General features: G+C 41.2%; 2 protein-coding genes across 2 annotated transcripts in view; both read left to right on the top strand.

Annotated features, from left to right (window-relative positions):
• Positions 1-12,569, top strand: part of LOC309563814 (inactive pancreatic lipase-related protein 1-like) — a 252,508-nt gene that overhangs the window by 182,814 nt on the left and 57,125 nt on the right. The window lies entirely within an intron of this gene.
• Positions 1-12,569, top strand: part of LOC309563294 (inactive pancreatic lipase-related protein 1-like) — a gene marked incomplete at its 3' end in the record, with an annotated part of 66,981 nt that overhangs the window by 2,860 nt on the left and 51,552 nt on the right. The window contains exons 2-6 of the mRNA XM_082267698.1: positions 264-418; positions 3,754-3,879; positions 5,524-5,664; positions 8,926-9,034; positions 10,502-10,612. Coding sequence (XP_082123824.1) covers positions 264-418; positions 3,754-3,879; positions 5,524-5,664; positions 8,926-9,034; positions 10,502-10,612 — 642 coding nt within the window. The remainder of the gene's footprint in view (positions 1-263; positions 419-3,753; positions 3,880-5,523; positions 5,665-8,925; positions 9,035-10,501; positions 10,613-12,569) is intronic.

Raw genomic sequence — 12,569 nt, forward strand, 5'->3', positions numbered from 1 at the left:
TGCATTCATAGAGGAGAGCCCACTGCTGGAACTTACTCCGGGACTTCAGCTAAGATCTACGGGACCCTGGGACGGTCCCGCGGAATGTGGGAGGGTTCGGAGGTATGCTTTAGCACAGAAATTTGGTGAATGAAATAAAATAGAAGGAGCAAAAACTGCTGGTTTTTCCACTGCTATTTGCACAGCAATTGCAGCAATGTACAAACTGAAAACGAAAACAACTTCACTTTAAGCTCACTACGAGTCTTCTCTGTGTCCCCCAGGTACCGAGGTCTGCTATGAAGAACTTGGCTGTTTCTCAGATGAGCCACCTTGGGCTAGGACCTTCCAGCGTCCAGTACCCAAGCTACCCTGGTCTCCTGACAAGATCAACACCCAATTCTTCCTTCTGACCCGGGAAAACCCGAAGCACCACCAGGTATGTCTGACACTCTGATGTCTGTTTGTATTGCTGCTAATAATTTGACTTTGTGTGATATACTCTTCCCAAACCTAGAAAATAATAAAATAGGGGTTGGCCAGTAATTGATAGGGATAAGCAAATCTGGCCAGTTTAAATTTCCAAGCGGCTCAGGGAACCTAATGGGAAATATGCATACCCCAAACCCCATCGAAGTCTATAAGACACAAATCATAATAATCAATTCTGGCTATTATTAAGGCTAATAGGCAAGCTTACCTGCAAAAATATGCATTTATTTATTTATTTTATTTTATTTTTTAGAAAAGGTGGGGGGGGGGGGGGGGGTTATCCTTTAATAAAAACACAATGCCTGGGATCTCAGATGACATCTTTGACCAAATCTGGTCAATTACTAAATCTATTCAGAGATACGACCCAGGATTAGGGATGAGCTCACTGTTCTGTCTAAATGTAAATTTTGACTCAACATTGATTATTTAACGTTCATCTAAACGCATTTCGCATGGGCAAATTTGTTCTCCCAGTACACCTTTACCAACCACTGACGTCATCCAGCCCATTCAGTTACTTGGCCAGGAATCCTTGGCCACGTAAGCAAATGGCAAGGATTGGGGGGTTCATCTTAGCCTAAATATTGCCACATAGCCGTCTTTGGGCAATGATGTGGCCAGTTTCCCTGCTCCATCTTTTATATTGCCAGTGACGACCTGGGTAGCAGTCATTCAGTGAGTGGAGTCGTTGGGTTAGCGTCATCAGGTTTTTTTGTTTTTTTTTTTTGTTTGTGAATGAAGAACCTTAAAACCACCAGGCCAGGATTGTGCAGAAGAGGCCCTTGTCCTCATCAACATAGGGTCAAGTACTTTGCCAAGGAGACCCCCCCCCCCCTGATAAGTTACTCCCCATGTATTGTGCATTTTCCCTGGCATGGTTCGGGAGGGGGACGCACATTTTTCATCCCCCTACTGGCCAGCGAAGTTGCATGTTTGGATTATGGGACTAGTATGAAAAAAGCTTTAGTACTTAAATTGAAAGAACTCTCTTCCCCCACTCTCCATTTCTGGATTGAACTAATAAATATGGCTTTACCTATGTATAAACTGACATATGCCTCAAGGGACTGTCCAAAGAAATTTGCCAAAATTTTGTCTGGGTGGATGACCTCAGTCTCCAGTGATACTGAAGTATGTGTTGAACTATGTCTAAGGTCCTATCTGTAGGAGGTATGTGGAGTGGTTTTCCTATTCGCAAAATGGATCCCCTGCTTTATGATTTATTACTGCTCTATAATGCCTGCTCCTGTCTGTTACTTCTGTTTCAGAGTCTTCCTTCTGAAGAACACTCAAACTGCTTGCATGTTACCAGCTGCAGTGTCTTTTTTGTTTGTCTTATTAGTTTGTTGTTTGTTTTCTTTTTCTTTAATTCTTCACTTTTTACTTATTGGATGTGTCTGACATTATGCCTAGCACTATGTGGCATATATATGCATTGTATCTTTGCTTTATTGTATTGGGATGTGTAATCTGATATTCCTTATTGCTGTATGTACATCGTGCTGTACATTGTGTCCTATCGCCATACTTGCATGTTGTAAAGTTAATCAAATTTGACCTTAAAAAAAAAATATATGGATTTGAGTGGATATTTTCCTTAAAATTCATAGTAGCCTGGAACGGTCTATTATGGATTTCCTAGGGGAATGCATGCTTTTTTTGCTATCTTGTGTGGGGTACCCCCTAAAATCCATACCAGTCTCAAAATCATACTGACCCATGATTTCTAATAGTGACTGTGCGATAAACTGTGTTATAGGGAAAGGCTGATGTTTTCTGTCATCTTCACTTTAAGCTGATTGTACAAATTCTCTGTCAACTTCTTTAAACTTACCACTTACACATTGCACTTTGACTGTGCAAATTCATTTGAATCTACTTACAACTATGTAGTATAGGGGCTTGCCTGATTGCATAAAATGTATTGGATGGATTAGTTAGGTCCCCCATTTTACATACAGGTAGTTTTGATACAATAAGTAGTACAAAGATTGTACAGTCAGATTGTAATGTATATGGTGAGCTTTAGATTTACAAAAACTGTGAAAAACTTTTGGCTTTCCCATTTGATCCCTTCAGTTTGTATCCAATTAGGAAGGCCTTGGCACTCCATGACCTTTGGTATATCAATTAGGTGGTATAATTAGATTGTAAAGTGTTTGGACATCTTAAAATAGAACTATAGACAAAACATTTTTTTTCATTATGAATTGAGTAAGGGAGGGTTATAACCAGTGGCGGCTGGTCCATAAGGGGCACAGGGGCACCCCCCCCCCCCAAAGTTCCCAAAGTTAGCTTGCCAAATAAGAAAGCTAATCATAGAACAATTTATTTTCAAATAAATGATCATATGATTATATGTTAGTCATATTATAATTTATTTAAAAATGTTTCTATGTGAGTGCACTGTGTGGAGTGCCAAACTAATGGGTGTCTTTTAGGTCTGTCAATTTTAACATGCATGTGATTAGAGCCTGAGGCTCTAATTGGCTTATTTTAGGTTGTTAGAGCACTGCACCCCGAACGCTCCCACTTTTGATTTTAGCGAATAAATATTTGCCATTGCATCACTTTCGGTTTCTGGCTTCTCATCCCAGCCAATCAGGAGGTTGAAGATTTTTAACGAAGACCGGGTTAACAGGGAAGCCGCCAGACATCAGGGGATCCGTGACAGCCCCACGCTGGAGGGCTCCGTTAGTGAGCAAGTCTCACGGCGCCCTCTGGTGAGTGTGGACCTGGAGGGGTTTGTTTGCATCCCCCCAAATATTTTTTTAGCACCAGCCCCCACTAGTTATAACCCCTTTCATTTTTTTTTCTCTATCTGTGTCACATTGCGAATATTTCCCTTCACTTTCTGTCCCATAGCCAAGCAGGAAGTGAGAGGAAATCCCTGCAAATTAAGCAAATTCCTTGGGGACCCCAGGTCACTCACCAGAGCTAGTGTCCCTATTTGAAGATTACCCCTTTATTACTTTTCTGGGGACAACCCAAAATTTGGTATTTTATTTCAAATTTAATGATAATGGTAAACAGGACCCATAGAGAGGGTGAATCTCCCGAACCGGGGAAACAGACAGCAATAAAAACCTGACAGGGGGTCCAATTCCTCTTTGTTCCATCCAAAACTTTTTTGGTCACCTTTTACATGTAAAGCAGAAATAGGCACAATTTGTGATTGTTCACATTATCAACCCTCAGCAGATCTGCCCCTCTGTAATCCTCTCAAATGTTAAATGTTTGATCTCTAAGAAAACAATTCTCATTTTATACTTTATGCAGACGATCAGCGCCAGGAACTTTTCCAGCTTCAATACCTCTTCATTTAAAACATCCCGAAAGACGATTTTTATAGCACATGGGATGAGCGATCGAGCGGAGAATAACTGGGTGTCTGACATGTGTCACGTGAGTGTCTGCTATGGATTAATTCTGGTGTCACTAAGACACAAAGTGATGGGAAACTCAAAGTTTTACAATTGTTATCAGAACAGGAATAGAGGGAAAATAGTCCAATGGGGACGCCTGTTCTTGTGACAACTAAGAATTACTCACCAAGGAGAGATTTCCTTTTTCATCCTATTGTGTCTCAAGGACAGGAAATAAAGTAAAATCTCCCATATGGGAAACAGAAAAAAAAAAAATTATTAATTGATGGGGGTTCCCATTATTTCCTTCTCTGCCCAAAACTAAAATAAAAGTTTTGGCTTTAGGTACACTTTAAGTGCCGGTTCACATTAGGTCGCTCCGACTTAGGGGGCAACCTGTGAAGTCGCGTGCAGCGGGACTTCGGCGCGACTTGCACGGACTTCATAAAATGAATGTCTATGCAATTCGCCTCCAGGTCGCCCCGAAGTAGTACAAGACCCTTTTACTAAGTCGGAGCGACTTGTGTCGCTCCTATTAGAACGGCTCCTGTACTACACAGTGGTAGCGTGACGGACCGCGACTTGTCAGGATGACAAGTCGCCTGACAAGTCGGATCAATGTAAATGCGGTCTAAAGAGTTACTAATGGTTTCTTATTTATTTATTTATTTTTAGTTAAAACAAAAAACATGTTTACCTTACCTGCTCTGTACAATGGTATTGCACAGGGCGGCCTCGAACCTCCCCCTCTGAGGTCCCCCACCACCGTTGTATGCTCTGACTTTTCAGTGTCTGCCCCATAGCAAGTGCTTGCTATGGGAGCAGACAGAGTGGTTTGCTTCTAAAGCTGGATACACACTTTACAACTTTTGTTGTTTTGTTGTTAGATTTCCTTTAGATTTACCTTCGACTATGTAGTGCAAGGGCCTGCTTGACTGCATACAAATTGAAAGTGTTTAGGTTTGACCTCATATTATATGGTTTTGGTAAATCTAAAGGAAACAATCTAAAGACAATTGTATAGTGTGTATGGCCCATAAGCCAGGCTCTGGGAGGTTGATTTACTAATATTAGAGAGTGCAAAATTTGGTGCAGCTGTGCATAGAAACCAACTGGCTTTCAGTTTTTTTTTTCCTCAAAGCTTAATTGAAAAAACTGAATTTAGAAGCTGATTTGCTACCATGCACAGCTGTGCCAGATTGTGCACTCTTCAGTTTTAGTAAATTAACCCCTGTGTGTCTATAGACACACAGAGTGTGGCTCGGCATCGCCCCCCACTTCCTGCTTACTGCATTTGATTGACAGCAGAACAAGACAATGGCTGCCACTGTTTCCATATCCATTGAGGAGAGAGAGTGACAGCAGTTGCTCTCAGGCACAGTGCAGGATCGAGCTCAGGTCAGTATTTATGGGGGCTGGAGGAGAGCTAATCTCGGAAGCTTTTTTACATTAATACAGAGAATGCATTAAGGTAAAAATAATTCAGCTTTTACAACCACTTTAAGTATCTTTATGTTAAAAAATATTAAAAATAAATGTAAATCGCTTTGCTAAATTTAGAACTATATGTGTATTAATGTAGAGAAATGTTTTAAAAAGGAGAAAATGTTACTGTTTTATGTCCTCTTTTTGTTTACATGATTTTGTCCAATGTAACTTTGAAAAAAAACCATTCCTTGAGCAGGAGCTCCTGTTGGTGGAAGATGTGAACTGTATCGGAGTGGATTGGCGCCTTGGATCGGGCAACATACTGCTGTATGTACAGGCCGCAAACAACGGGCGTGTTGTGGGTGCAGAGATCTCCTATTTACTAAAGAGACTTCAGGTGACTATAGAAACTAAGCTGGTCAGAAGACATGATTAGAACAAATTGTGAGTTTACATTTTCATTAATAATTGATTTGGCTGCATTTGAGACAGGTAAATATAAACTTACTGCAGGAAAACTTTATTTTTAATTACATATTACTGTGATAGGTTAAATCCATATTGAATTTTTGATTTTGCCTAATAAAGTGCCTCGGTCTAATTTCGGCAGGGAGCACATAGAATCATCTTAAGCCCCGTACACACGTACCGATTGTCGGCCGTAAATATTTGGCTTGTTAGTATGATGCTTCCGACAGCGCATTTTCGGACGAACAGAATCTGTCGTGCAGGCATTAAAATTTTTGTTGGCCAACACCAGAACGGCCGATTGTTCGCCAGTCAGTACAGATTTCGGCCGACAGACAGCCGATTAGCAAGACTGGGCATGCTCAGAAAAGAAAAAAGACAAGGAAAGTTAACCATCACATGACATCACTTCTGCAGTCGGCTGTTGTTGGCCGACAAAATTCTTGTGCAGTCTTTTGCACTTTTCAGCAGACAGGACAGCCCTGGACAAAAGACGGCCGATCGTTCGGCCGACGATCAGTACGTGTGTACTGGGCTTTAAGGAAGATAATTCTGCAGTTTTCGGTAAATGGGAGACAAGCACAGAACAAGCAGGCTGCATGTGAGCAGGTCACTGTTAATCTTTGTGCGACCCTTCTCTACATAGCCTGCAGTGTATAGCTGCTGTCTCCTTAGCTTATCTGTCATTTTTGTAATATTAGATATAGAACCTGGATGATATTATAACAGATATGTTCATAATTCAGAATCTAAAACGGAATTAACATCTCACTGCATGAGTCTCTGACAGGAACATCCCCTCAGGCTCCCCAATAAGGCATTTGGCCATAAATAAAGGTGGACTGTCACTTTAATGGGAGTGACAGGGACCAGCCATTACAGGAATTCTTCCAAAGAGAAAAAGTGACCGCACTCAGAGATGAATGAACTTGAAGTGTTTATTCCCATTCATAAAAGACAACGGTGCATCGAACAGACATGGACATGGTTGACATGTTTCACAACTCTGCAGGTCGCTTACTCATAGCCCAGGTTATGAGTAAGCGACCTACAGAGTCGTGAAACATGTCAACCATGTCCATGTCTGTTCGATGCACCATTGTCTTTTATGAATGGGAATAAACACTTCAAGTTCATTCATCTCTGAGTGCGGTCACTTTTTCTCTTTGGAAGTTTGATCACTGGACGGCGGATCCGACCAGCACCTGGATATCTGTGCCTCACCTGAGCGGCTTTCCCTGTATTACAGGAATTCTCCAGACTTGGCGATTGTAGGTCGGGTGGGGGTGGGGGGAAAGTAATGCCACTTTGGGGATCATCACTTATTTCAGTAAGGAATAAGCTTCATCTCTTAAAAAAGCTGAACTATTTTGTATAAGAAGATGGGAACTATTCCTTTTAATAGAACAAGCAGTGAGCTGCGTGTAGATGTAAAATCATATGTCCTGGCCTAATAGAACCATCTGGCAACAAACTAAATGGTTTTGTGGAACCTACTCAGAGCAGCCATATTGTGTCTGGACCTGCTCCAGACACATATGTATATGGCAGCTTCAAAGCAAATAACTCACATCTGATAGTTCCCCCCTTCAAATGTGATTGGCCAGAGGGGAGAATTCCATCTCATATATCTAACCCTATATAATTCCATGGCATAGAACTGAACAATGTAATTGGCCTGGAGCTTGCTCTGAATTAAGTGATTAGTGGATATCAGGTGTGCTCCAACCAACAGAATAAAACAGTACTGCCCACTCATCATTACTCATTTTCCAAAAATCAGAGGGAATATGTTTAAACTGCCATAAGATCCAAAATATTAGGGAGATAAAAGTTATTCCCTTTGATCAAATAAGCAGAGATACAATTGGTATGTCTTGATGATATAGTACCAATTACACTGTTCATTTCCATGAGACTTAATTTTATTGGGGTATAAAAATAGGATGGACTCCTTCCCCATGACCAAGCACCTTTGAAGAGGGTAACCCATCAAGTGTGAGGAAAGTTCCTGGTTTTGAAGTCGACATAGGTTATATATGTACCAGCCAAGCAATTCCAAACACAATGTGGCTGCTCTAAAGGTCCATAAAACCATTTAGTCGGTTGCCAGGTGGTTCTATAAGGCCAGGACATTTCGTATCTGCATGAGGCTCATTGTTTGTACTATCAGAGGGAAAAACTCCCATCTTTCTATGTTTTGGGTCTTACGAGATATGAAACATATTCCCTCTGAGTAACCGTGTGGTGACCCCCCCTTTTCTCCCTTTATCTATAGCCACAAGCCTAAAGGATCTTGTCAGGGAGCCTGTTGGGAAGTTCCTTTAGGAGACTTTGGGAGTGAGGTGCTAATTCCTTAGACCAGGGTTTCTCAACCAGGGTTCTGTGGAACCATAGGGTTCCTCCAGAGGTTGCTAGGGGTTCCTTGAGCAATGGGCAATTTCTGCCTCTCAGATAAGTTTCCAATGACACCATTGTTCCTTTTAACTATCTGTAAGGAGGTAATTCTCCCCAATGATGACAAGAGTAAGGAGCATTCTTCCCACTGACTGTCACACTAATGTGTCATGAGTTGTAGTTTTTTTCAATTTTTAGCAGGGGTTCCCCGAGACCAGAAATGTATTTCAAGAGTTCCTCTGTGTTGAAAGGGTTGAGAAAGGCTGCTTTAGACCTACAGGCCTTTTTGGATCCTCTGAAGATATCTGAAATAATATTATCACACGTTATGGATATTATGTTAGTTTTGTCACATTGTGTAATTACTGCCAAGTTGATGTGTACAATGAAAAATGGTCACTAAAGAGAAAGTGTGTGTCAATCCAAAAACCTTTTTTTTTTCAGTTTTGGATGGTGTGGGAAGGCTTTTCTGGTAGCTGGGGCCTTGTTAGAGAGATTTACTCTCATTTCTTGTGTTTATGGGACAGGAAATAAAAGAAAAACACCCCAACATCACACAGTGAAAAGAAAACTGACAGATTCCTAACCATTCCCTACTCCATCTAATAGAATATTTTGGCTTTACACAGTTTTGTCCTAAAACTATAAAAGGCCTTTCAGGATCTGAACTTGTGCTGTCCCCCACCGTCCTTGTATTATGGGATGTACACTAGAATTTGAGCTCATACTGGGAGTAGTCCATGTATTGGTACATGTGTTTGATTATCACTCATATTTATCTGTTTGTCCCCAGGCACAGCTAAATTACCCTCCATCCAAAGTTCACATCATCGGACACAGTCTGGGTGCTCATGTAGCTGGAGAAGCTGGGAGACGATTTCCTGGCATTCGCAGGATCACTGGTTTGTATCATATTCACAGTGTAGATCCCTGGTGCCCCACCTGCGTCTCGGTGGGGATCAGGAAGGACTTTTTTTCCCCTGCTGTAGAAAATTGGATCATGCTTTTCTGTGTGGTTTTTGTCATTCTCTGGATCAACTGTGGGTATAAGATTGTGTATATGGGATTGTATGTTGTTTTTTTCTAGTTTATTGGTTGAACTAGATGGACTTGTGTCTTTTTTCAACCTGACTAACTATGTAACTATATGTAACCTGTGTCCTGAGAAATAAGTGCAGCCCGCAGGCCTCAGCAGTCAGCATGTGGGGAATTGATTTGTAAAGGGACCTTTAATACCAGTAATCTCCAGAAGTTTCATGTAACATGTCCCTGGTCTCTGAGTGTCTCCTACAACATGACACTCCTGTAGAACAGCCTTACTGATCATTTCCTCTAGTCTTACAAATAAATATAATATTCAGCCCTTTGGAGACACCCCTGCCCTCTTTTGAGGCCCCCATATATCTTATAAGTATTTTTTGTATTTATTTTCCGTTTTCCTTTCATTTCCCCCTTCCTTTTCCCTTTACTTTTTTTCCTTTACTTTTCTTTTCATTTTTTCCTTTCCCCTTTCATTTCCCTCTCACTTATCTTCCCTTCCATTTCCCATTCTTTTTGTTACATTCTCTTTCATTTCCCTCACTTCTATTTATTTATTTATTTATTTTCTTTCCCTTTCTTGCTTTTCCTTTCCACTCTTTTCCATTTATTTCCGTTTCCTTTCATTCACTTCCATTCGTTTTCTTTTGCTTCCCTTCCCTTATTTTTCTTGCCTTTCATTCAATTTCCTTTTCATTTGCTTTCACACCCCTTTCATTTTCTTTCATTACTCTTCCATTTCCCTTTATTGACATTGCTATGATTTTAATTACTCAACCATAATAATTTTATGTTTTTTAAGTTGAAATCTATGCTAAACAAATTTGTCTAAATACCAAAGGGATGTTTATTCCCACTTAAACCTTGCTTTGTGTATTTCTTCCATATCTGTGCAATCATCCTCAATGGAATAACCTTGCCATGGTGCTTGAGTTTCCTGCAGGGCAGTCTGACCACCATTGTTTTCTCTCTTTGTGCGGGGTGACTGATCTTGTATCTGCCCTCTCTTGTAGTTCTCTGCAGGTAGCCTGTATGGGTGGGCCTGCTGTGTACTTCCCACATTTCTGCTCTCAGCACAGGCTATGATGGTATCACCACTACCTTACATGGTAATATCTGGATTTGCTAAAGACATAACGTCTAGAGTTCAGCTTTAAAAAAGACAAAAGGTTCAATGAAAACCCAAACTAGATACAATAAAAATCTCAAATAGGAAATAAATAAATATATATGAACCAAATTAAAGATTGCAGTTTCTGAACTGCTCTTACCAACATCCCATAAGGAACCATTTATTTCCATGCACTTATAATGGATCTTCCTCTCTGCAGGTATGGACCCAGCTCGGCTGTACTTTGAAAATGCAGTAGAAGAAGTTCGGCTTGATTCCTCTGATGCTGGTTTTGTGGATGTCATTCACACTGACACAAGGATCATAACTGGTATTTATCAATACATTTCTCTTTTTCCTTATAGCTGAAAGAAAAATCCAGGGTCTGTGTTAAAAATAGCAGAGAAACGTGCACATATATAGCAGATGGTAAATTGAGGTTCTATGCGTACACTGCTGCGTGCAATGAACATCCAAAAATGCTGTTTCTCTTACGTCCTCCGACAGTCGCCGCCTCTTCATATTCGTCACATATGGGGTTTTAGACTTTGCTCCGAAGGAGTAGCTAGGCAACAGAATATGTTAACATTAAAGCTTTTAACATATCCCACCCTCAAGGGGTGGTCCCCTCAGTCAATACCCTCCTACTTTCTGCAACCATATCTCAGGTGTGTAAGGCGGCGACCTGGTCGACCGTGCACACTTTCACAAAATTCTACAAAGTAGATGTTCAGGCATCGGCGGATGCTTCCTTTGGCCGCAAGGTTCTTAGTGCGGCAATTCCCTAGGGTCCCTTGTTGGGGACCTCTGGCTGTTGGGATAAGTTTTTTATCCCCTGGTTATTTGTCTTTTCCTGGGTTGTTGCTCCTGTTGAGCAATTATTTTTCCTGTAGCCCAGCTGGTTTCCTTCCTTTGGTAAGGTTCCTTTCTTTGATGCGGAGACTGCGTTGCCTTTCGGCGCGGAAGCGTTTCCCACCCCTCATGTTTGCACTGCTTTGGGACGTCCCCATATGTGACGAATATGAAGAGGTGGCGACTGTCGGAGGACGTAAGAGAAAACTGAATTTTTGTAAAATCTTACCTGTAAAATTCCTTTCTCTGAGTCCTCCGACAGTCGCCGCCCCCGCCCCTCTTTTGGGGTTTGGTTGTATACTCTACTGCTATTCCACTGAAACTGAGATATGGTTGCAGGAAGTAGGAGGGTATTGACTGAGGGGACCACCCCTTGAGGGTGGGATATGTTAAAAGCTTTAATGTTAACATATTCTGTTGCCTAGCTACTCCTTCGGAGCAAAGTCTAATACCCCATATGTGACGAATATGAAGAGGCGGCGACTGTCGGAGGACTCAGAGAAAGGAATTTTACAGGTAAGATTTTACAAAAATTCAGTTTTTTGTGCCATCTGTCCTAATAAGGTAAACCACAAAATGCATGTGTAAACATTTTTTATAACTTTAATAAAAATATAAGGAACAAAAACTAATGAACTGGTTTACTAAGCAATGAATTCCACATGCACCAAGTTACAAGGCAGGTTAAAAAACCCCGTGTGCTATGTTGTCAAAGTAAAAAAAAAAAAAATATATATGCATACCCACTTCAATACTGCTGTACTGTAACGCTCCTGCGTTTCATGTATGGTGTGGATTTTCAGCTGCAGAAATATTCCACTTCAGTAGTCATGTAAGAGAGATGCTGAGATACCATTCCCAACCTCAATGACTCATCATGTGTGGAAGGTCTTAATTCAGCTAGTAAATACACACACTCAACAAGCTGGTTCCTAGAGTGACTTTATGTATGTAGTAACACAGTGATGAAGATTTAAGAGACAGGTTGAGTGGAGGTGGTAGGTGACAGACACTTGAAGGTAAGACAGTAGCAGATGGATGCAGGTAGGTTTAGCAATCATGTATGGTAGCAGATGACAGAGTAGCAGGTGGACATACAAGAGAGATCAACCCAGTGCAGGAATAAGTAGCAGTAGTCTTAAGAGCTAGCAATCTAGATATGCAGATGTGATAAATAGTCTTTACTATGCAGAGCTAGATAGTGTAAGCTTAGTATAAGTTTATAGAGGGTTCCCCTGCGGGGTACTTAGCACTAATAGCAATACAGCCGAAGGTTGGTTCAGGAGGAGCGGATGATCCGGAAGCGGGATACAGGGATCAGCGCAGCGAGGTTCCGTCAGCGAGGTATGCTTGCAAGCACGAAAGCTTCAAGCCAAGTTAGCATCCAGGTAAGGGTGTTTGAACGAACACATGTGAGTGAGAACCGGCAATTTAAA

The sequence above is a fragment of the Pelophylax lessonae genome (genome assembly GCF_965119305.1).
Source record: "Pelophylax lessonae genome assembly, chromosome: 9".
Lineage (NCBI taxonomy): Eukaryota > Metazoa > Chordata > Amphibia > Anura > Ranidae > Pelophylax > Pelophylax lessonae.